At 38.8% G+C, this 27,220-nt stretch overlaps 1 protein-coding gene across 2 annotated transcripts in view; it reads right to left on the bottom strand.

The window, feature by feature from the left end:
- The window catches only part of LOC125229205, a 182,750-nt gene that overhangs the window by 148,436 nt on the left and 7,094 nt on the right, over positions 1-27,220 (bottom strand). For both annotated transcript variants that reach the window (XM_048133998.1, XM_048133999.1), the window contains exon 2: positions 15,609-15,707. In XM_048133998.1, the coding sequence (XP_047989955.1) occupies positions 15,609-15,707 (99 nt within the window). The remainder of the gene's footprint in view (positions 1-15,608; positions 15,708-27,220) is intronic.

Below are 27,220 nucleotides of genomic sequence, written 5' to 3'. Positions count from 1 at the left end.
ATGTCTAAGTGTAACTTAGGCCCTTTTAGCAACGCATCATTGAGCGCGTAGCCACTCGTTGTGCGACAACCAGCATCATAGACAACACGAGTTCGGGTAGTGTCGGAAATCTTCGACACCGAGTGGTGCGGGATGTAATAACTCGCGCCAGCGGGGGGGTTATCGTCCGCGAGCTCCATGTGGTTAAGATCCACATACTCCTGGAGGCACGCGTGATACTCCGCCTTCAGCTGGGGGTTTCGTTCTAGACGGTATTCCAGTTTGTGGAAACGTGCTAGAGCAATTTGCCGAGACTCGCCGAGGGGCGGTGCATCGGGCTTGAATGGCAGAGCAACTATGTATCGCCCTGTCTCATCGCGCGTATGCGTCCTTTGGAAAAGGGATTCGCATAGCTTTTCTTCGGGAGTGTAACTCCGCATCTCTGGAACTGACTCCAGCTCCCAAAACTTCTCGAGATTGTCGTTGTCGAACGACGTAAAACAAGTATGGCGTGGAGTCGAAATATTAGAAGTAAAGTTGACTTTACCCCCTAGTAAATAACCAAATACACTATTGATTGCTGTGGGTGTGCCAGGTTTACCCCTGACTATACCCTCGCGAATGACATCCATGAAAATGTCCTCGCCAAGTATCATGTCAACCGGCTGAGGTTTATGAAATTCAGGGTCGGCTAGAGCGAGCCCTTGCAAATGAGGCCATTCCCCGTACGGTGCTAGTGGTACACTAGGCATTTGACGGGTTAATTTTGACAAAATAGTAGCCTCCAAAGGAATACTTGGACTTTGTTTGCCCTTGGGCGAAATTGAGCACACGAAGGTACCCCTAGGGTTGAGCGGTAAATCACCGACACCTACCAACGGCTCGCTGACATTTCGTCGCGGTAAATTTAATCGTTGCATACACGATTCAGTAATAAGAGCTGCTTGTGAGCCCCCGTCTAACATACAACGAATTGTAGCAATTTTATTACCTTCGTAATAAAGGTCAACCAACGCAGTTGACAGTAACACCGTATGAGGCTCACTACCTAAACCTAGATTATTTTGATTCACGCCGTGAACAGCTGATGGGCTCGGGACAGCGCCCGCGCCGGGCTGCGACTGCTCCGTTAGAGCGAGCGAGACGGCAACTAGTTCCGCGGCTTCATTGTTCGCCGGGAAGGGTCGCGTACGCGTAAGGTCCGAATCTAAATGAATTAAGGTGTGGTGCTTCTTATTGCACTTACGACACTTAAAACTTGATTTACAATTACGTAAGTCATGTCCGGAACATAAACAATTATAACAAATGTTATTTGTTTGAACAAATGTGAATCTATCTTTAGTAGACAAATTTAAAAATTCTAAACATTTGTGAAGTGAATGGAAGCCTTTGCACTTCACGCAAGATCGAACCTTATTCGTATCGACATACGGTCGAGTTTGGTCTGACGTATTCGTAATTAAAACCCGTTTAGGTGTAATTTGATTTGAATTTAAATTATTTTTATTTGTTGTACTTAAGGAATTATTTTTTGTGGACTGTATATGGGAAACTGTAATCATCTGTTCCGCCGTAAGTTCGCGCTCTAAGAATGTTATTAAGGTTTGGACTTTAGGTATTTCACTTGGGTTGGTTAAAGAACGTTCATATTCTTTTCGCGTATTAACGGGAATTTTACGTAATAATAAATTTAACAGAACGAAGTCCCATTCTTTAACCGGAAACTCCAAATATAAAGTGCTTTAATATTTTCGTGGTAAACATTAAGCAAATTTCGCATAGCAACAACTGATGAGCGCGCGGAACAAGAATCGATATCGAATAATTTATCTAGATGTTGTGACGCAATAATGCGTTTGTTGTCATAACGGGATTTTAGAACATCGATCGCAATTGAATAATTACTTTCCGTTATGGGAATTGATTTAATTAAATTAAATGGTTCGTTTTTAACCGAAAGTAGTAAATACCTAAACTTTTCCGCGTCAGTGTAGGCATTGTTGTTGTGGACCAACGATTGAAATAAGTCGAAAAAGGCGGGCCAGCCAGTAGTTTCACCGTGAAATTCAGGAAGCGACAATTTAGGCAAGTTTCGACGGTCGTTCATAAACGTGTCGTGTTGGCTAGGCACAGGAATGCGGCTCGCTCGCCGCTTTTCTACATCTACCTCCTTTAGGTTATTTAAATGCGTAACTATCGCGTAATATAAATCGTTGAAATCATTTCGAATCTTAATGTTGGCTTCTTTGTTGAAGCTATTAGACTTAATTAATGCCTTTTCGATCTTAGTTTGAATTTTGGTAAACTTTCGCTGGTGCGCTGTTAAATCGGAAGTTCTTGAACGAAATTGTTCTATATTCGTTGCTGCGAACTGTAATGTTCGTTTTAATTCGTCGAGAATTAGATCTCGCTCGAATAAATCTTGTGTCATACACGATGTGTCGGTTTCGACACCGTCTGTAGGATTCGGTACCATTTTGCCGTGAGCAAAGATGGCGGAAATTACAATGAAAAATTGAACTACAAACGTATGTAATTGGAATGATGGGTACGTAATACCGCAAAATACACGGGCAACACAACGTGAGAAAGAAAAATCCGGATCGAACGGATCAAAAAACTATATGTAGCGGCGTTTAATTGGTGAGGCTACTTACATTTGTCCAGAGGCGCTTGTGGGGCCACGTGGAAACACTTTGGGAAAATCCTCACACTAAAACGATTGTCACATATAAACGGAAGCTTAGGTCACTGGTCGGAATATCACTTAAAATGTCAATTTTCACGTTTATGTCGCGCCGGTGCACCGATAACTATTTTTTAATTCGTATTAACGGGAGCGCAGATCATGGCGCTCGCACGGTCGAAGAGAGAGTTTTTTTTTATATATCCGCCAGGTGGCGTGGTGGGGCACCGGAAAGTCGCTTTGGGACTTCTGTAATTGCCAGCTCCAAAAAACTGTGCTACATATACATGGAAACAAGTTTTCTTTCTCAAAATTGTGTTGCCTTGTATGTATGAAAATGAAATAACTATTTAACTATATCAAGAAAAGAAATTAAAAACTAAAAATCTCTGTTCCTCGACGGAACAAACATCAATATGTAAAACGCATCAAATTTCTACTTTTTGATCAATCTCCAATTTTCCCATTGAATCCAAAATTGATTGGAACGCGAACGTGGAGCCTCCCGACTCCAGCGAATTTTTTTCAAATACCTAGTTTGCCTTCGTAACCACAAAGTGATCCAGGCCCCGTAGCCAAGTGGCATTTCTGAAACGCCAATACAGACTATAGCTTTCGCCAGGCTAACGAAAATCTACCTCTATGCCTACCTAACGTTATATTTAAATATGACCAACAGGACAGTACATTTGGTCAACCCAAGTACGCCCTTGGCACAGTATAATAAAGAGTACTATCGTACAGTATGGCCACTCCCGCTCCTCGCTAAAAGTGCCGCCCACCCCCTCTCGGTTACCTTACAGTTACCGCCTGTCAAAAACGCGAACAGTCAACCTGTCATATTTCACTCCTACAAGCATAGTACGTGTTCACCTACACGAGCTTAGACTGTGTGCTAGGAATGCGCCTCTTTCATATATTTGATCGCCAGTGTCCGAGGTGTGCCCTTGGTGATAAGTGGACCCGCCTATTACGTGTACGTTTTATAGGTTATCAGGGCTCGTAAAATTGGCACGTCGTGGTCATTGTCACAAGTTTGCGGGAGGGCCTTTTTATTGCATATTTACGAGCGGAACGCTCTTAATGAGCTTTCAAGTTTCAAGTAGCGTTTTAATCTATGTATACGACCCCTGTTTGGGGTTGCCATCTTTAAAATTTGGTAACCAGGACAAAACTCGCCAAAACCCCGGATTTTAAAGCCCAAAACTCGGATAAGTCAACCGGTTTCTTTTAATATAGTCAGTGTTATAAAAAACAGTAAAAAATGTCTTGGTTTACATTTGAAAACCCATTACCTTTTTAAACCCGGACTAAAACTGAAACCCCACTCGGACGCTCCCTCTATACTAGGACTGATGGCTACCCTGCCCCCTGTTCGACATGCAAAAGTGTAGGTACCTACCGTTGACTTTACTTAGGTACCTACGCACAAATTGTGAAATCAAACCAATTACCTGTCAATTGTCTATAGTGCTAACACACAACCGAACCGCAACGCGACCTGAAAATTTACTTTCCCACGGAAAATATACATACAATTTCGCCTGTACAAAGCTCATGAAACTACTCAAGTTTCAGTGCCACTCTTGGCAATTGAGGGGTTGAAAGAAAACGAAATTGCGACATAGAAACATTTTTTCCGCGATTTCTAGTTTGGTCCTATAAAAAGTGCTCATGAAATATTTTAAGTACTTACTCACTAAATGAACACATTTTAAACACTGGATTTCACTCTGTACTAATTTGGATCTATTAACCCTTTACCGCATATGGTTCCAAATTTGGAACGTAATGTTATTTTCCTCGTAAATCAATTGAAATGTCATTTGTTTTGTTCAACTTCTACCGGGTATAAAGTATGCATATTACGGAACATTTTCTGTACTCGTTATGACTTCTATCTAGTTAGTGGTCCATGAAACGTTTTCATTTCTACCGACGTTCGGCAATTTTTAGTTGCAAGTGCGATCTACAACTTTGATATACGATTTTCGTGATTGTATTCAGTGTAATAAATATATTTTAAGTAGTAATTATTAAAACAATGGATGCCGCATGATTTTATGGTAAAACGCATAAGTATTTATATTTAAATTACTATGTATGATGTCGTTAAAGTATGTTCCTAAAATGGAACACTATGCGTTATAGGTAAAATAGATTAGACTAATGTGGAACTGTATGCATTAGTGGTTTTTTTGTGAGTTTGACAAATATGGAACTTCATGCAGTCAGTGTTTCGTACATATATTATTTTATTTAAAGTATTTTAAAATAAGATAAAAAATAGTCTATTTCCAAAAAAAATCAACAATTTAAAATTTACAGTTTAGGTATCGTATTACAAACATTGTAGCCTGAAATCGCATATATATTGCCACAAATGCAGATGTTATTTTTGCCTAAACAAAGACCGCAATTGTTTCCAGATTTTTCACGTAAAATTATTGACGACATTGTTTTTCATGTAAAAAGTTTATTTTTATATTGTCTTCAAGTGCTTTGGTTTTCTTTTTCACGCGAAATTATTAAAAGTAAAAAACGTTTTTTGAAACTGTATTTTTTTTGTCATCTTCGTTCCCATACATATTACCGCATACTGTTCCAAATTAGACCAGGGACACGGCGTAGCCATTGATGCATATAATTCCTAATCTGGAACTCGTGGTTTTTTACTAATATTTATAATTAGGTTGAATTTAGATTTTTTTCATATTTTTTATTTTATTACGTTTATGTTATTTTATCACATATATTTAATTCGTAGAGATTAAAAAATCCATGCGGTAAAGGGTTAATCTATACAGGGTGTAAACCTAATACGGGCGAACTTCTTAACGGTGGTGAGTATAGGACGTATAAAATGTAATTAGATAACTTTTACTTAAAATTAAAATATTTTTTTTATCCATACAAATTAATTCGGCCCGCAACGTAATGCAAACACACTCCCGTTAAACGCTCGTTGACAGTTGTCATTGATTGTCATCGCAACCACGTTTACAGTACATTGCTGCTGAGATTTTTTGCAAAAATTCATTATGGGGTGAAAATTAAGAGTAAATCAAAAACACCTCTTAATTAATGATAACAATATTGAATTATACGCCTGGTTTCATTTATCGCCCTTATTACGTTTACGCGCTGTATAGACCTACCTATAAATTAACTGCAAAATACAATCTTCAAATACCTTTGAACTAAGGTGCGCTCCAATTCTCGAAGGCGGGAAATCATCCCGGTACCTCAAATACCTAACGCTCGGAATGTACATAATAAATGGCTGCCCAGATACGACATCTAGCGATAACCGTTTGACTTGCCTACCTTAATTAATACGTCTATGTACGCTTATCGAATGCTGACGGCGCAGGAAATTTATGTTCCTTTACTTTATGGGATACGAGAATAGTACATGCCTATATATGTATTATTATTTACTGAACGGTGTATTATTTACTCTGTGGTAATTGCTCGGGTAGATTTTATCCGGAACCCAATTTAATTACAATTTTGTTAAAGTATACCTCCCGAGTCCCGAAGTAGAACGAGTTAGGGTGGTTCCTATATCAAGAATCATTCTTTAAAATACCTATTCAAAAAACGGTGGAAATTTGTAAGCATCAACGAATGAAATTTAGTACTGAGATTTTTGTAGCGGGAAAGAACATAGGATAGTTTTATCCCAGAAAGGAAGGTATATAGGTTTGTATTTGACTTAAGAGACTAAACTTAAACCACACCTCGGACACTGGCGATCAAATATGTGAAAGAGGGGCGTTCCAAGTACACAGTCTAAGCTCGTGTATGTGAACGCGTACTATGCTTGTATCAGTGAAATATAACAGGTCGACTGTTTGGTGTTTGCGTTCTTGACAGGCGATAACTGTGAGGTAACCGAGAGGGGGTGAGCCGCACTTTCAGCGAGGAGCGAGTGTGGCCATACTGTACGATAGTACTCTTTATTATACTGTGCTTAAACAGTTATCGTGGACCATAACAAATATGGTAACTAATGCGGACTTAGTTTGTAAGAATGTCCTTTAATACCTATATATTTGACCGAGCGAAATACCACGTAGCGTAACCAATCAAGTCAACACGTGGCGTCCACTATAAGCTCAAATGAAATTAGTTTTCCAAAGGCTAGCCTCGAAAGGTGTGAAAAGGTTTACTAGAGCAAGCTATTGAATGTGTAGTTGAATGGAAGTCTATACGTTTGGTTTAGTTTCCATTCAGCATCGGCACTAAAGGAGAATGGGCATTTTGTCCCATTAATGTATACAGATGGGACATGGCTCGTTTGAAAGAGCTTATTAGGTAATAGCATTATTTTGTTGTATGACACCAACTTTGGATCACTTGCAGGGACTGAGTTATTTAAAAAAGTATGGCGCATAATAATCTATTGTTTTACAAAATTGGGTACACTTTGTTTACAATTTGGGAATTACTTTAGGGGTAAAAAATTGGAAAACTGACGAAGTTTTGCACGAAGAGACAACTAAATACCTATGTGCGAATGTCACCATCCTCCGACAAGGAATGAAGAACTTTGGAACAGATAACCTGGAACCGAGGGACAGGAATGGAAATGGTCAAGAAGCTCCTGAATTAAAACAAAACATTACAAAAGATTACAATGGGTCGAAGTGTATCCGTAAAAACCTGCACAGACATAAGATAAGATGAGATAGTTTTAGAGAAGATGTTCAAAATCAAAGTCATTTCTGTTCCCTTCATACCTACCTACTGACTATTCATTCCGATATCGTTTTGTATGGTGCCATTCATTTTTGGAAAAGCTCCAATATTCGTTCTATTCCCAAATTTTCGAGGAATCCAATATCGGTTTTTGTTTCAGTTAAATTATTTTAGGAAATATTGCTCCGGAATTCAAAAGCTCTTTCTTTTGTTTTTTATAAATCCCTTGGCATTTGTGCAATTACATTGGCATTTTTATCATCATCCCAATTTTAACATTTTCCTGGCAGTGGAAATTAAAATTACTGACATTGCTTACAATAAATGGACCAACATTATCGATACTTATTCAACGGATAGGATTAATTTTACAAGATTCAAAGTTTTTTAATAAACTTGCACAAATAACTTGTTAAAAATATTTGACACTTCTTTTGTGGATGGTTTTCAAATATATTAAAGGAAGTTAAGTAAGAAACATCTCACACATCAGTTTTTTGATAAAACTTTAGATCTGAGACTTAATTACTCCAGTTACTGCTCTAGAGTTTAATATTTTTCGTCAACGGAGCTTTAAAGCGACAACTACTTCGTTTACAACTGCGCAACAAAAGGCAGAACATTGTTGATTGAAAATGAAAAATTAAATGAAAAATAAAATATTTATTTCAAACACCGGGTATCCATATTTAAACAAAACAATTTAAAAAAAATCTTACGCTAATGTTAGTAGAAAGCATAATGCTCATTGGTTCGAACATGCATTGACATCCAATGAGTAATAAGAAAGCTATCAACCCTTCCTGCAATCACCCTCAGGAGAGTGTTGGTCCCTTACATATTAATACCTATACATTTACCTACATACAAGTTCTCAGTTCTCACAAAGGTAATAACCGTTTAATTTAAACTACCGTTACTCGCGAAAGCTATTAAACTCATTCATGCATGGATTTCAATTGCCACGCCCGGAATACGCGTTCAGAGATAAAATCAAATAGGTAAGTACAAAGTGTGCCCACACAGGTGTATATCTTAATAGAACACGCTTGTATCACGCCCTTGCCAGAATGAAAGACTTTGGTGCAGGGGGCCGATTTTTGAGTCTCACGGCGTTCGAATTCAGAAAATTGTCACTGAAAATAATAGGCAATTCACCGTTTTCAACCGGTATTTTAGTGACAGTGAGACTCAAAAATCGGCCCCCAGGTTATTTGGAACCACAGGGTACGTAGCCTAATGCACAAACGCTTACGATAATATCTTTTTCGTAGCTATGTTCCGTATTGGCGCGACAGGGACAGACTGCGTTTCGATCGGCGTCTAGGGTTAACGGTTGTCATTGTGTTTTAAATACCTATTGTTTTTTAGGGTTCCGTACCTCAAAAGGTGTTTTGTGATCTTTCAAAAGCCTTTGATTGTGTGGATCATGGAACGCTCATTTTGAAATTAGAACATTATGGTTTGTCTATAAATGCCCTAAACTTTATGTCTTCTTACCTTAGCAATAGAACACAAACAGTAGTTGTTAACAAAACTCGCTCTAGCGGGACTGTTGTCCAATTAGGAGTGCCACAAGGCTCAATTTTAGGTCCATTCCTGTTTTTGGTTTATATAAATGATTTGCCATGTATAGTAAAAAACTTTTGTGAAATAGTACTTTTTGCTGATGATACATCACTGCTTTTTAATGTTGACCGAAAATCTACGGATTACAATGTAATTAATAGCACGTTAGCTGATGTACTGCAGTGGTTTACTGTCAACAATTTACTTCTTAATTCTAAGAAAACCAAATGTATTCGATTCTCTCTGCCGAATGTTAAACCAATCGATACAAAAATACTTTTGAATGATGAATGCTTAGAGATGGTAGATACAACACTGTTCCTTGGCTTAACATTGGACAAAAATCTACAATGGAGTCCTCATATAAGGAAACTAGCAAGCAAATTAAGTTCAGCCGCATACGCCGTTAGGAGAATCAGGCAACTGACTAATGTTGAGACAGCTCGCCTAGTGTATCATAGTTATTTTCACAGTGTAATGTCATACGGTATTCTGGTTTGGGGCAAAGCAGCTGACATACAGACTATCTTTGTATTACAAAAGAGAGCCATTCGTTCTATTTACAACTTAGGAACACGTGAATCAGTAAGAGAACTCTTCAAAGAAATTAATATCTTAACTGTAGCTTCCCAATACATTTATGATAGTATAATTTATGTTGTTAAGAATTTAGACTGTTTCACTAAGAATTCTGATATCCATAATTATAACACTAGAAACAAAAATAAGCTTGCCATAAAGAAGTTTCGTGTCCGTAAAGTACAGAAGTCATTTGTTGGGCAATGCATTCATTTTTATAATAAGTTACCTGACACTGCTTTGAGATTACCCCTCCCAGCTCTTAAGAACTACTTAAAAAAATCATTGATGTTAAAGGCTTATTACAGAGTCGAGGACTATTTGACAGACAAACATGCATGGCCCGAACCAGAAACTACAAAAAACGAATAGCAATTAAAATAATTGTATTATGTATAGAGGACACAGTTCAGATAAGAAAGCACATCAAATATTTTATATTTTATGTTGTGTAGGTAAATTACATATTTAATAATATTGAGATTCATATTATCTTTTTCTTCTGTGACAATTTCATATGTTTTCTCTGAAGAAGAACGACGTATTATTAAGCAATAATATAATTTATTGAAATTAATTGCCATAGAGTACCTAGTCTGTTAATATTCTTTGATGAATACTTTTGCATGTTAAATTGTATCTTGTTATTTAATGCATGTTAGTTATAAGATGTAATGTTTTGAAAAGAAGTTGCCCGCCGAGTTTCTTGCCGGTCCCATAGTGGATACCCCCCTCCCAACTGAGGGGGGACTGAAATCTTCTCGAGGCTGAGGCGTAGGGTTAGAGCCGGCGTAGCTTTATTTGACGTTCATATGCGCATTGTAATATGCCTACTTGAAAAATAAATATTTCATTTTCATTTCATTTTCATTTTCATTTTCAAAGGAAAAAACGGAACCCTTATAGGATCACTTTGTTGTCCGTCTGTCCGTCCGTCCGTCCGTCTGTCAAGACCCTTTTTCTCAGGAACGCGTGGAGGTATGAAGCTGAAATTTATATCAATTACTCAGGTCTACTGTCCCTTGAAGCTGTGAAAAAATCAAACTTCTAAGCCAACGCAATCAAAAGATACAGCCGTTTATGCCGCAAATTTTCGACACTTGCAAGGGAATCAAAACCTACAGGGTGCTTCCCGTGAACTCAGAATCTTGAAATTTGGTACGAAGCAACGTCTTATAGCATAGATAAAGGAAAAATTACGAAAACCATAAATTTTTAGTTACATCACATAATATATTTTTTTTAAATAATTTTAACCTTACTACCCATTTCCTCATAAGGTTTGTACGGAACCCTCGGTGCGCGAGTCCGACTCGCACTTGGCCGGTTTTTTTTTTCATAAACGTTACAGATTCTGTCCTATTTTTGGGGGAATTCTACAATTAATACACAGGAATTAAACTACGCCATGTCTGTGACAGTGCCACTTCTCTTTCGCATTTTGCCAATAATCATTTTAGAGTTTCGATCTCTCAACATTAGTCTTCAACGTACAAGGGGGCAATCTCGACTTTTAATCTTGGTTCAGGCACTGGTTCTACCGCGAGCTAGTAAGCTATGATCTATCGGCTATAAAAACGAACAAAAGATAATCACACCCGTGCAAATAAAAGAGACACGGCGATATTGATAGCTCACCTCTGGGCGAGTAACTATAAAGATCGCGGTGTCTCTTTTATTTGCACGGGAGTGATTATCTTTTGTTCGTTTTATAGCCGATAGCTCATAGTTTACTAGCTCGCGGTGGGACCAGTGCCTCAAGCCTCAAGTAAGAACAGCATTGTACAACAACACTTACGGCTTCGTCCCAAATGTCATGGTCGACTTTTCCCAGCCCGGCAAAAGGGGAAAGTATGGGAAAACCCCAGACAATAAATTTACACAAAATGAGTCTTAAAACTTTGGCGGATCGTCCGCCACGACAAAGATCAAAAAAGTACTTAAGGTGCACTACGATTTCCTCAAGATTTCAGGTCTCTAATTGGGTGGAAAGAAAACGGTTAGATTGTGACACACAGTTTTATTGTCTAATGGACACAAAGCAAGTTATAGCCAGTAAATCATTATTCTAAGCTTAAGCTAGCACCTTAATATGTATTGCCAGACGGTAGAGCTGGGCCGTGCAATAGTTCAATTCTAAATGATTTACAAGCGTTCCTAAGTTCTGTTAGTCCCTAGTTATCAGTGCCAACATAGATAATAGGAATTCTTCTTAACTAAACTAAGTAATCTTGCCTTCCATGAAGAAAGAAAATGACACCAACCTTCAAGCCAGAAGTTACCGCTAATACAATGTGTAAGCCCTCCTTCTGCGAGCTGAAGCTGGTCGCCCCAGGTGCTGTGACACAATGAAGCACAACCGCAACCGACGCATCAGCAAGTTGAGAGCACCTTCTTCGCCTGGAGTAGGCCTAAACACAGTTTTAGTTGTAGTTTTAGTTCCCAGTCAGCTGAAAAGGAAAACAAGACATCATTAGAAAAGTGAATGTGGTCTAACCTATTAAATGTGGACAATTACTATTCTGATTTCCTTACCAGCTGGAACTTGAGAGAGCTCATTTTCTCAGCTCTGACGACCCTTCCCTCCACATAGTCCACCAGAAGACTGGAAATAGACACACGTGGTCAAATTAAACTGAGGCAAGGAACAATAATGTGATCAACCTAATACACCCATAATATTCTACTTACAATTCATGGTGGGAAAATATTCCTCCAGAATGCCCTTAGGCTACACAAGGATTGACCGCTAGCACTCCATCAATCTGATCACTTTTTGGATCGAAGATGAAACTCGATAAATAAAAGCAGGCACTGGAGGCCTGAACAGGACCGGAGACAGCTAGCAAGTGCAGGAAATGATCTCAGGAGCCCTAACGACCTTGAGAGGCTTGGGGATAACATCTAAAATGACCACCTCAGCAGTCCTCTGCGGAAATAAATTTCAACCAACTGAAAATCCTAGTGCACAAAATTCCATATAATTTCCCAACAATTAAGTGACTATTTTCTGATTTATTAATTACATTTAAATTGTAAATTCTAAATAATTAATAATTGTGAAAATCGTGCATATTTGTATTCTGGCAACACCCTTTGTTGACAGCTGATTCTGATTGGATAATCGAACTGTCATCCAGTATCGATCCAGTTGCTAGATCACATAAAGACCTTGCTATGCGCAAAAAGTAATTACGTTCGGGACAAATTTAAAACTGCCGTTGTTAAATTGTTAAGCTAAAATGTGCAATGTCACAATATGTCTGTGCTGTACCTACATCTAGACGCCAAGGCATGTACAAATATCGCGAGGGCCGAGTCGCTCAAGCTTAAACTTGAAATTTCCGGCGCGCTAGTATGTGCCACTCGAGAATTTTTGACGAAATTACTGTGGTGTGGTGTGAAGAAGTATGTTTAATGGATGATTTTAAGGTACATTTTTTTATGCGATAGGAGGCAAACAAAGAAGGTAAGCGATCACTGACGCCCATGGACACCCGAAACACCGGAAGTTAATAACAAGGTTAAGCGTAAGCCAAACGACAATAATTACTAGCTTGTATTGACTGATTCAGTTACAATAATAATTAAATACCTGGAATTGAAATACCTGACTTCGTTTGTTGATATTTAATTATTAGAATGTTATAATTATTGAAAATACTCCCGTGTAGATCTTATAACAGAAGGACTAAAGGGAACTACGACTTAAGTGTTAACCAACTTAATGGAATTAGAAATAGAACTAAACTTCCGAACTGCTGAATCTGCGGTCCGAAGTTTAAAAGTTTAGGTTCTATTTAATCTCAATTAGTGGTTTTGAGTTGCGATATCTACATCTGATGTAAGATCTTGATCTAAGATAGGGATGCACTCGGGAAACTGGGCTAGAATGATGATTAAGGGGGCCAATGGAATACCATAGATGAGCAGTTTTTGTTACCAGATTTTTATACATTTTTTAGTAACAAAAAACCGGCCAAGATCGTGTCGGGCCACGCTCCGTATAGGTTTCCGTAGTTTTCCGTATTTTTCTCAAAAACTACTGAACCTGTCAATTTCAAAACAATTTTCCTAGAAAGTCTTTATAAAGTTCTACTTTTGTGGTTTTTTTCATATTTTTTAAACATAATTATGGTTCAAAAGTTAGAGGGGGACACACTTTTTTTTCCTTTAGGAGCGATTATTTCCGAAAATATTAATATTATCAAAAAACTATTTTTAACCGACTTCAAAAAAGGAGGAGGTTCTCAATTCGACTGAATTTTTTTTTTTATTTTTTTTTATTTTTTTTTGTACGTATGTTACTCGATATCTCCGAGAATCGTGGACCGATTTTCAAAATTTTTTTTTTGATCGAACCGGTATTACCCCGAGATGGTCCCATTGGCACCAAGTCAGGGTCTGATGATGGGATCCTGGAGAAATCGAGGGAACTCTTCAAATGTTATAGGCACATGTAATGTTTTTAGTCTATTTTGCAAAGGTACACCAGTATTTACGTCTGATGGTAATAATTTTATGTGGCTGAGCTGATGATGGAAGGTCAACTCCTCAATGGTTAGGAGTTAAAGGATAATTCTTTCACTACTGTACATGTATTCGGACTGATACATATAATATAGTGATATTAAACCACTAAAAATCAACAAATAAATAAACTTTTTAACAAAAAATAAAACCGCCTTCAAAAATAAGCGCGTTACAAAACACGGAGAAACTAAAAAGCCAAAAATAATAAACCTTTCAATTCAGATTTCTTATCATATTGCAATAAGCTAAACATCCAAATTATAAACAAATCAATTATTTTTGGAGTCGGTACCAGCCTGTGTATGGTTGGGTGGGGCAAACAGGCAATAGCAAGGCGACGAATAGGTCTGGTACCGACTACAAAAATAATTGATTTGTTTATAATTTGGATGTTTAGCTTATTGCAATATGATAAGAAATCTGAATTGAAAGGTTTATTATTTTTGGCTTTTTAGTTTCTCCGTGTTTTGTAACGCGCTTATTTTTGAAGGCGGTTTTATTTTTTGTTAAAAAGTTTATTTTAATAAACCCTTATTCATTTTTAAATACCTATCCAACAATATATCACACTTTATTTTACCACTTTGTCGGCGTGATTGATATACAATTATACATATTGGTACCAAATTTCAGCTTTCTAGTGCTAACGGTTACTGAGATTATCCGCAGACAGACGGACGGACGAACGGACGGACAGACAGACATGGCGAAACTATAAGAGTTCCTAGTTGACAACGGAACCCTAAAAAAGGAAAGTTTCATACAAACTACCCAGGACATTTTCTAGTGGATCTTGCTCAGCATCATGGACTTTCTCAGCCTACCAATTTTGGTCAAAATCGGAGACGTGATCCAAATGTACAAAATTTTCGGGAATTGCTGAGATGGTGAAAGCCAGGGTGCAGGCAGTTTTTGGTCTGTCCGATGAGATGCCGGTATACCGTGGGCGTATTTTACTCGAAATTCTGAAATACCAGTGGCTTGAGAGTCGAGCAGAAAAAACGATGTTTTTACCCCGCAATGAGACATTACATAATCAACTATTCTCTTTAGAGTGGTCTGGATTAGAGGTACATTACAGGGAGTGAAGTAAGAAATGTTTCAGTTATCATTTGATAAAACGAGATCTGAGGATTACATTATTTCAACATTTTTTCCTCGTCAACGGAGCGATTTCTGGTCTAGTGCACCGTGTCGAAACTTGACGCTTTCAGCAAAATATGTTTTTTTTATAGGTGATTGAGTACTATCAGCTGCAAAAGTGCATGGCAAATTTATCAATGAATTCATTCATAAGTTCTTCATGCAATTTTGCAGCTCACTGTACCCGTTACATTTAGAAGAGGCCTTTTGCCCGGGAGAACACTACATAAGCACACCTCAATATATGAAAGAAACGCGAAACAGTCTAAGCTCGTGTAAGCGAAGGCGTACCTTGACAAACGGTAACTGTTAGGTAACCGAGAGCGGGTGGGTGGCACTTTCAGCGTGGAGGCCATACTGTAGGATAGTACTCTTTATTATATTGTGACATAAAGACTAGTAAAGAACTTACCAAAGTATAGAGTGCGCTCGCATACGCTGCATGCTTGATGTGCAGCGTGCGGCAGCAGGGCAACGATGTGTCCTGCTCTGTCGCAGTCCACGCCTTCATCTGAGAAAGAGACAGATATAGTTTCAAAAGAAGTCTTCAAGAACGAACACATAAAGAGGCAGATTTAATGAGCACATTTTACGGTAAACTGAAATAAATGTCATATACAAAGAAAAAATGACCAAGGCCTCCAAGTGTCCAATGCTACAAGTGTCAATTGCAGTGTCAGTGTAGGGGCTTTGGTCGTTTTTTCTTTGTATATGACATTTATTTCAGTTTATAGTTAATTATTAGTGTGTCTACTAAAAAAACACAAATTAAAATATTTCCTATGAAAATAATTTAATTTGTTCTTAGAACATTTTACGGTTTTGATACACCTTCATCGTGTTTTTTCACCGTGTGGTGACGGACTGACGGATTAAGAATTTTACCACCCTTTCCCGTGGGAGTCATAGAAGTCGACTGTGGGATATGGATTAAGCTCCTCATACACTGGACTAGAATGCGAGTGCATACTCTGTGGTGTGGTGGCCACTTACACATATAAATGAGTGTGTAGGTGGCTATACCAAGGCACATATAACTGAGTGTGTAAGGTGGCTATTACCAAGACACATATAACTGAGTGTGTAGGTGGCTATTACCAAGGCACATATAACTGAGTGTGTAGGTGGCTATACCAAGGCACATATAACTGAGTGTGTAGGTGGCTATTACCAAGGCACATATAACTGAGTGTGTAGGTGGCTATTACCAAGGCACATATAACTGAGTGTGTAGGTGGCTATTACCAAGGCACATATAACTGAGTGTGTAGGTGGCTATTACCAAGGCACATATAACTGAGTGTGTAGGTGGCTATACCAAGGCACATATAACCGAGTGTGTAGGTGGCTATTACCAAGGCACATATAACTGAGTGTGTAGGTGGCTATTACCAAGACACTCAGTTTTCACTCCAGTACCTACATTATGTTTTTTTTTTAAGATTAACTTAATTAGAATAAGTATGTGACAAATCAAATTATTTTCTTAAATATTACAACACACATCGGAAACATCGTAATTTCAATCAAAATGAAGGGCAAGGGATTTCATCTTCGTGAAATCCAGTGATTGGCAAGTGTAAACGTGAGAAAACTTCCCGTCTCATACCATCGGATGTCGTGAGTGTTGTATGTAGGCAGAGTGGCAACCCTAGCGTAAAAGTGACTGATGACAATCAAGTGCGGGTAGTTCGAAAAACTCGTACAGCTAGAAGATGTTGATACAACTCCCAGCCAGTCTACCCGTGACCACGGACGTAATGTCATGTCCGAAACGTCGGGTTAAATATAAAACGTAAGTTTTACGCGATTAAGTCCCGTTTTAATTTAATAATATGAGTGAAGATCGTGTTAGTTTAAATCAATATAAAAGAGTAAAACGTTTGAAAAGCACATAAGACCAGAAACGCTGTCAAATTTTGCGTTAAATCAACAAAATGTGAAGTGACATTGAAAAAGGACCCATCACTTCCACCTTATCCACATCTCGTATTCTTCCCGTTTAACAATTTTAATTCGACCTTTTTAAGCCCATGTGTAAAAACCCCCTGTCAACCGTGTAGAGTAAATGTAAATCCGTCAGAGAGAGGGTCGATTGCTGCGAGCGTTATTTACATCGCTTGCAGGGGTATGGGGCATTTAGTGATACCACGTAGGTAAAGTGTGAATTAATGCGTGTGGCAGAAGGCCACACTCTCTGAGCATCTAATAATAGAGAGAGCAAGCTGGTCCCACCGCGAGCTAGTAAGCTATGAGCTCTGCTATCGGCTATAAAAACGAACAAAAGATAAGCACCCCCGTGCAAATAAAACAGACACGGCGTTTCTGATAGCTCACCGCTGAGCGAGTAACTATAAACATCGCCGTGTCTCTTTGTGGGAGTGATTACCTTTTGTTCGTTTTTATAGCCGATAGCTCATAGCTGACTAGCTCGCGGTGCGACCAGTGCCTAACTCATTGAGCTAACAGTTGTCGTTGTGTGCGTGCGGGATGACACGAGTGATATACGTAACTGGCCCCATAGCCGAATGGCATTTCTACGACGCGAAACGAAAACGAAACGCCGCGAAAGGTATTCTGGCTCTGTCGCGTCAATACGCAAGAGCGATAGAGATAGATATCTACGAGCGTTCGTCAGCGTTTGTGCCATTCGGCTACGCACCTTGGTCGCTGGCATGTACACCTACACAGACATGGAAATGATGCGCGTGTATTGCGTAGCAGAAGCGTCCATGGAGCGGGCTCACAACACCTGTAAGCTTATAATAGTTATTGAATCCGATTTCGCATCAGGTTTTGTGACACAAATTGTTAGCAATATTCAAATTGCAGAACATTCTCATAATATCCGCAAATTACCTACCTATTGGAAACTTTCAATGTCAAAATTCTTATGCAAGTTGCCATTGAGAACATTCTCTTCATGATTAGGATGCATTAAGGCACAGCGGGATAGTTTCGACTGGGGGAAACTGATCAATTTTTTTCCATGTTTTGCATTTTTTTTTTGGTCGGAGGATTGGGAATTTAGAGATATATCCTCTATTTTATCCACAAGAATTGAACGCCGGGGATATCCCGAGGAGGGGACATCCCGGGGAGTAGGACATCCCGGGGAGCATTATTAATTAGAATGTCCACTGGTTATATTATATGACACGCGTGTTCAGTGGATAAATAAATAAATAAATAAATATTATAGGACATTCTTACGCAGATTGACTGAGGCCCACGGTAAGCTCAAGAAGGCTTGTGTTGTGGGTACTTACACAACGATATATATAATATATAAATACTTATATACATAGAAAACATCCATGACTCAGGAACAAATATATGTGCTCATCACATAAATAAATGCCCTTACCGGGATTCGAACCCGGGACCGCGGGGTACATGTGAAACTCATCTAAATAGTGTAATAATAGAAAAAATGGAACTGTTACAATTGCCGAGCAGTCGAGATTTGCCCCGTTGGCTGAGTTTACACCTGCAAGTTATTGCTGCAAGTTTTGAAACAGAGGTATATGCAAGAAAGAGATGCAGATATTTGCCACTCACTCTTACCGATAGTTGCGTTCGCAAAACTTGCAGCAATAACTTGCTGGTGTAAACCAAAGAATATAATACACACGTATAAACTCAGCTGTATCTTACGTGATGTTCTCAACAGTTGATGATCGTTGATGGGCGGGCGTGTGGTCTAGTGGTAAAGACGTTAGCCGCGTAAGCTGAAGACCCGGGTTCGTTTTTCGGCTCGGCTACAAGTGGGCCTTGCCGTTTTTTCTTTCGTGTATGATATCTATTTCAATTTATAGTTGATGATCGCTTCATATGATGTTTGAGTTACACACTGGCGTTTGTTACCAAACTCATCTAATGCCATTGAAATTGGCTCTAAAAATTGGCAATAAATGTGCAAAGAACAAAATTAAGAACTTTCCATAGGAACATACGCAATTTAAGGAACTTCTTCGGTCCATTGCTAGTCGCATAATAATAAGTCCAATTTGACCTTGCGTTCATGTTATCAATGAGAACTAGAGGTCCCTAAGAGTGTATCGAATAAATCCCTCTAAATTGCTCCCTATATCCCGACGACCGCTCCGAGTTTTTAATAGGGGATATTCGCCATATATGTATTAAGTACATATTTTTAAACAAGGAATAGTACATTATGATACAAGTACGGAAAAGAGGTTCGAAACGAGTGGCGATAAATTAAAACACGAACGAAGGAAGAGTTTTTAACCCCCGACGCAAAAACGATGGGGTGTTATAAATTTGACGTGTCTGTCTGTCTGTCTGTCTATCCGTCTGTTTGTCTGTTTGTCTGTCTGTCTGTTTGTCTGTCTGTCTGTGTGTGTGTCTGCCTGTGGCATCGTAGCTCCCGAACGGATGAACCGATTTCGATTTAGTTTTTTTTGTTTGAAAACTGAGTTAGTCGGGAGTCTTAGCCATGTTTCATGAAAATCGGTCCACTATGTCGCACCACAACATTAAAATTTTGAAAAAACCCCCGACCGCGACATAGTGGACCGATGTTCATGAAACATGGCACTCCCGACGACTAAGAACACTCCCGACTAACTCAGCTTTCAAACAAAAAAAACTAAATCGAAATCGGTTCATCCGTTCGGGAGCTACGATGCCACAGACAGACACACACACAGACAGACAGGCAGACAGACAGACACGTCAAACTTATAACACCCCGTCGTTTTTGCGTCGGGGGTTAAAAATGAAGGTTACGCAGACGCTAGCAAATTTGTATCAAACTCGTGACAAGGCTACAGAGGGCTACTTAATAAAAATTCAATACCCCGAATTAGGGGTCACAAAACCGGTTTTACCGAAACCGAAAAAACCGGAAAACCCGGGTTTGGCGGCCGATTTTCAAAACCGGCTTTCAAATTAGGGAAACCGGTTTTTCGAGTTTTTCGGTTTTAGACTTGTACATATATAAATCGTTGAGTTGGTCATCTACATCAATCTATCCTCTCAATCCAATCCTGAATTAAGATCGTGGATGTATGAAACTGACAGTTGATAGCTGTCATCTATCGACTGTCAGTTTCATACATTTACGAACGATGAAGAATTGAAGATCTTAATTCAGACTCTGAATAAGATAATATGTGGCCGCACGTAGATTAGATAGCAATTTTTTGAAGACAATATATGTATTAGACAGATCTTTATTGTATTTAATGTATTTATTATCAATATTTTAATATTTATACAAATATAGCATAAAATTATTTCAATATTTTTTTGGGTCCTTATCTCAGGAAAAATCTTAACACCGCGTTGTATGTACGATTTGTTTGTGCCCTGTACAGCAACATCTAGCGTGTAATTGGGTAAATCAGGTAAATGTATTAAAATATAATTATTTAATACATTCGCGTTATGATTTAATTAGTTCAAACCGGACGTTTCGAAACCTTTTCAGGCCTACTACCGCGAAGCACTTCGACCGTCTGTTTGTCTGTCCTGTCTACCTCTCTATCACTCTATGCGAGCGATAAAGAGGCAGATAGACGAACGAACGATCAAATCAAAGTACTTCACGGTAGTAGGCCAGTTTCGGTGTTCACGGGCAACTGACACAGAAACATGCCCATTTTAATCAGTTTACTGAATTTGGACTTAACTTAGTTTAGTATTGTTTTACATCATGTTTTATAATTTTACCATGACTTCTAGTGTTTTTGTTAAAATCAAGTTTTTATTTCAATACAATTCGGACCCATTAACGTCAATCACTCTGTTTTGACACATTGACAATTTGAAGATGATTTGATTTCTGTGATCAAAGTGGAGATGGCTCTGTATGAGAACGAAGGTGTCAAGGGCAAGTACCTTTTACAAGTGTGCAACACTTTGTTAAATGTTCCTCCCACGAGCGTAGAGTGTGAGAGAGTGTTTTCGTCAGCAGGTTTATTATGCCATCATCTGAGAACCTCGCTGAGTGATGATACTTTAGACGTTCTCTTGATGCTACGATCTCAATATACATCTCCCAAGAAAAATTGAGATTTTTAAAATCTTATAACTTTCTTGGGAATATAATAACTTTCTTGATCTCTAATTTAGAAATAATGATTACTGATCTCAATTAATATTCTTTAAAGTTTAACATTACGTTTTGTTTCTATTCTATGGTTACTTTACTGGGTAACAAATCTGCAAATTCTGCAATGCAGTATTATTTCCAGAAGAGGAATGTTTTGTTTTTACAGTGTTTATTTCGTTGCTAGACTTGATAAGTTCTTATTAGATTCATAAGAAATGCCTTGTATGTCGTTAAATGAATCTCTATTAAAGTTTGAACTTATAATTTGCAGTTTTCTTACATTTTATATGTAAAACCGAAAAATCACCGAAAAAACCGGAAAACCGGTTTTGCTGCTATACGAAAACCGTAAACCCGGTTTTAGAAAATACTTACGGTTTTGTGACCCCTACCGCGAATTATAATAATTCAATATTCTCCTTCTTTATTATCAAAGGACGTGATCAATCTAGTTACAAAAATAAATATACACTTACCTAAGGTCCTTTTTGGATCACGAAAATTCAACCTTTTTACAACTGACTGTCCCTTTTTAAGTAGCCTCTCATGATTGGAGAAATAAAATCCTTTGTAAATATATAAAACTTTTTCCTATTTTGTTCTAGAAATATTGAAAGGTTTTACAGATTTGAAGATGTTTACAGTGTTATTTTTAAACAAGAGGTTATTATAAAAACAACGAAAAAAAAAATAGATATACAATTTCAACGGACGTCGACTTTGTAACTAGTGATGTGCCGGGGGAATGGGAATATTCCCACCAGGAATATTCCTTGGAATATTCTCTCTGGCATCACAAGTTCGTATTTTGAGACAAATCATATCCATTCAGACAATAATTATACTACACCGACATCCAAATCCAAAAGTTTTGTTTAACGAAACATCATTTGACACTGACATATCGGTATGGTACCGCTGTGAAAACATTTTTCGAATACGGCGATACGTTAGGCTCCCAAATGGAACAGTAGCATTACCATGAGTTGCTATCGAAAACTTACATTACGTTACTACGCTCGCTAGCGTCTAAACGCGATTCGAATAGATTTCTCAACCCCTACAAAATGTTAGTCGCTAGCGAGCTAAGTAAAATACCTATCCAAAAGTAATCGCTACCGTTGAACTCATACTACCGGCGGTGTGCCGATTTTTAACCCCCGACGCAAAAACGACGGGGTGTTATAAGTTTGACGTGTCTGTCTGTCTGTCTGTGTGTGTGTGTCTGTCTGTGGCATCGTATCTCCTGAACGGATGAACCGATTTAGATTTAGTTTTTTTTTGTCTGAAATCTGAGTTAATCGGGAGTGTTCTTAGCCATGTTTCATGAAAATCGGTCTACTATGTCGCAGTCGGGGGTTTTTCAAAATTTTATTTTTTTACTTCCATGAGTGACCGCCGACGGCGCTGTACTATTCTCCATAGAAATCATTTACGCAAACGCTAGCGAGTAACGTCAGCGTAAACTCATGGTAATGATACAGGCTTATTCCTAATGTCAACACACCTAAAAGTTTGTTATGTTCAGTGGATTAAATTCATTACATCTGTACGTAAAAAGCAAAGTTGGATATCAAAGTCTAACTTTTGTAATACGTCTAAAATAAACGAAGGGAAAGGTTAAATTATTATATTTTAGAGGACGTTTGAAGATTATGAGTATGTACCTACACACCACACACTGGGAAAGGAATGAATCATCTGCCTTTTTCCAGTTCTCGCTATTGAAAGGGTTGAAATAAAACGTAAAGCCGAATGGCACAAACGCTCAGGAATCGAAACGCTCGTAAACATCTATCTCTATCGCTCATGCGTATTGCCGCGACAGAGCCAGACTAACCTTTCGCGGCGTTTCGTTTTCGTTTCGCGTCGCAGAAATGCCGTTCGGCTACGGCACCTGACCAGAAATATATGACTACTGTCAGTAGAGCACTGTTATTCTGATGTATGGGGTGACAGTTCAGTTTAGTTATTAATAGCCTACATGGTGTCCCACTGCTGGGCAAAGGCCTCCCCCATGGATCTCCATCCGTCACGGTCTTAAGCAATCTCCGGCCAGTCGCTAAGATATGCGTCCAGGTCATCCCGCCATCTCCGCCTAGGTCTGCCAGATCCTCGCCCGTCTTGCGGCACCCAGACTGTGGCAATTTTTGCCCACCTCTGTGGGTGCAGTTCAGTTTAGTATGAAGAAAAATTAAAATTTTGAAAAAACCCCCGACCGCGACATAGTGGACCGATTTTCATGAAACATGGCTAAGAACACTCCCGACTAACTCAGCTTTCAAACAAAAAAAACTAAATCGAAATCGGTTCATCCGTTCGGGAGCTACGATGCCACAGACAGACACACACACAGACAGACAGACAAACAGACAGACAGACAGACACGTCAAACTTATAACACCCCGTCGTTTTTGCGTCGGGGGTTAAAAATGGTTCTTATGAAATTCCGCAACATGGCGAGTAGTTATATATTTCTGATCAGGTGCCGTAGCCGAATTTCTGCGACGCGGAACGAAAACGAAACGCCACGAAAGGTAGTCTGGCTCTGTCGCGCCAATACGCAAGAGCGATAGAGATATATATCTACGAGCGTTTCAAGAGCGTCTGTGCCATTCGGCTACGTACACAGGCTTTATTTAATTGTGATATTATAGGGACAGGATGCCAGATGGGTGCGCCAAAGTTCATATAAAATTGTTATATAGATTATTGGTAGTCCGAAAATGTTTCTCATACAATTTTACATTATAATGATCATTATTTATAACAATTTTATGTTAATAACTATCGTAACTTCGAAGGACTTATGTTCATAATGTCATTCATCATAAATACGTTTTATACTAATGTTTATGTTTATATACTTATTGATCATAACGATTGCGAGTAATATAATTTATCGTTATATTATTGTTAACAGAACAGACATCACATGTGACAGTCCAGTTAGGTGCGACGACGAGCGTAGCGAGGAGGAGCGTGTTAGGTTGACCGTGAGCGAACCAGAAACGAATTTTTAATGTAAATTGTAAATGTCACTGTAAAATCTTCAAGCGCGCTTCTATAAATGGCACAAGTTTTTCATAGAACTTCCCCAAAACTTTTTAAATAATTTTATGATGAATGATTTTCTTAAACACAAAATTATGAATGTTATTAAATATTTGTATAGAATTTATGATTAAAAAATTTCGACTAAATGATTATTATGAACAGTGATAGTAGTACTATTGATAATAATGAAACAAAATTATGATAAGTAAAATTATGAGAAATGATCATTCGGAGCACAAATCGGTATAAACAATAATTTTATAACAAATAATTTTATATGAGCCAATATGGACCCATGCCAGATCATTGCCCACACAACAGTTGAATCCCACAGTCAACTTCTACGACACCCACGGGAGGAAAGGGGGTGATGAATATCTTAACCTGTCACCACACGAGTTGTGAAAAAGAGTAACATAATTTGGAGCTCATTTTGTACTTTTAGTGCATTTTAACATTCCGATGCGATGTCGAATGTAAGACCGAAATTATACTTTGCTTTTGTACGTATTTGCGAACAGCTGTCTAATCAAGATCAGAATTTGAAAGTTCAAAAAGCTAGCAAGAAAAGTGAAGCAAAAAACTTCTTTTCAGGTCGAGTGAAGCGTTTTGGAGCTCGGCCTAGTCTGTAATTAGCGCCTCCACAAGTCTACAGACCACTTTACCGTAGACAGAGCATCCAGCCAGCGTGTTACGCTTCCAATTTTATCACTAATATACGTGGATAAACACATCTGTCACTCTCACACTGACATACTTGCCAAAGCGTGACAGATAGATAAGTGATAAAAATAGAAGCATGATACGCCGGCTGCTCCGGCTATAGAGTAGGTATTTGTTGAATTTATAATTTTCTTTCTAAGTAAGTAAGTGCTTGGTCGTAGAAAAAGTATTGTATGCAACAGTGTTTAACTGAGTCAAAAAAATGCTTGTGGCGTCTTTATTAACAATTTTCGGCTTCTCCTCTAATTGTTACCCACGCCACTCACCTTTTTTGACCTCTTTTAACCACCAGTTGCATAAAATACTATTTCGCAATATCTTTTAACTGAGTTGTTACTATTATATTTACCTAAAATTCCAAATTTAAAGGGGGGTCCTTTCCATTTTAGCATTTTCGCTCCTGTAACGTCTTAGGCACCGGCCACATCAGAGCGTCGCGTGTCTCGGGGCGCGCAACGGACGTCGGCGCCACGCCACCTGAGTGTAATTCAAAAAGCGTCTCCTCAGTACATTTTGTATAGGAAGGACGTAAGGCGCGCCGCCAAGCGGCGCGGCGCGCGCCACGCCGCCGCCACGCCACCTGGGGCGCGTATTACGTCCTTCCTATACAAAATGTACTGAGGAGACGTTTTCATATTCATATTCATTTATTCATGCTTTCACATAAGTATACATAAAAATGGGTACACGTTTTTTGAATTACACTGAGGCGGCGTGGCGCGGACGTCCGTTGCGCGCCCCGAGACACGCGACGCTCTGGTGTGGCCGGTCACTTAAATGTACCAAACGGAATCTGTGTGAGGTGATCAATGGCGCCTCTACACCTGCTTTGACAAACTTGGTCGCTTTCCGCTCTCTTAAAGTCCCATTTCACACCAATTAAGGAAAATGAACGCTTTGATGTCATCCCGCGGACTCGTGTGGGCGTCCGTCTATCTGTCAATGTGTGCGTTAACGATATGTGAATGACGCTTTTTAGGGTTCCGTAGTCAACTAGGAACCCTTATAGTTTCGCCATGTCTGTCCGTCTGTCCGTCCGTCCGTCCGCGGATAATCTCAGTAACCGTAAGCACTAGAAAGCTGAAATTTGGTACAAGTATGTATATCAATCACGCCAACAAAGTGCAAAAATAAAAAATGGAAAAAAATGTTTTATTAGGGTACCCCCCGTACATATAAAGTGGGGGCTGATTTGTTTTTTCATTTCAACCCCAACTTGTGATATATTGTTGGATAGGTATTTAAAAATGAATAAGGGTTTACTAAGATCGTTTTTTGATAATATTTATATTTTCGGAAATAATCGCTCCTAAAGGAAAAAAAAGTGCGTCCCCCCCCTCTAACTTTTGAACCATATGTTTAAAAAATATGAAAAAAATCACAAAAGTAGAACGTTATAAACACTTTCTAGGAAAATTGTTTTTAACTATCAAGTTGAACCTATCACCTACCACTGAACCTATCAAGGTTCAGTAGTTTTTGAGAAAAATACGGAAAACTACGGAACCCTACACTGAGCGTGGCCCGACACGCTTTTAGCCGGTTTTTACATACATACATAAACAGTAATGATGAAATGACGGTTGATAAAGATGTGAAGAGGAAGACCATGCTGCGTCGACCCCAAGTGACGGGGATAAGAGAAAGCGAATGATCATGACATAAACGACCCTCGTGTAGTGACACGTTATGAATTTAAGGGGTTTATCTTTATCTTCCCGTAGATGTCTTAAAAGTCTACTGTGGACAATGGGTTCCATTGTGTGTTGGCGTGGTGAAAAATTTTGTATTTCACTCGGTGGCAAAGTGTGTTTAATCTTCGTGCCATGAAACTCTCGCAACGCTCAAGATTCCACTTTTTGAAACACTCGCTCGCAGTTAAATAATGGAATCTTTCGCTTGCTCGGGTATCAATATTTGCACGTACAGTACGAACTTTGCCCTCTTGTAAAACAAATAACTATTTTTGAGACTCGTTGCGTAGTTGACGTCTGTTATTCGATAGCTTCAACGTCACGCAAAATTATATTCATTGCCAAAAACTCGCGGCGAAGGCTGTCAATACGATTAAAGTACACGCCAAGGCTGATTTAAGTACACGTGGTGTTGTCTTATTGAGAATTCCGGAAAATTACACGTTTTGTTTCTTATGCGTTCATTAGGGG

This window comes from Leguminivora glycinivorella, chromosome 8 (genome assembly GCF_023078275.1).
Source record: "Leguminivora glycinivorella isolate SPB_JAAS2020 chromosome 8, LegGlyc_1.1, whole genome shotgun sequence".
In the NCBI taxonomy this organism is placed as follows: Eukaryota; Metazoa; Arthropoda; class Insecta; order Lepidoptera; family Tortricidae; genus Leguminivora; species Leguminivora glycinivorella.
This window is presented reverse-complemented; position numbering and strand designations above follow the sequence as displayed.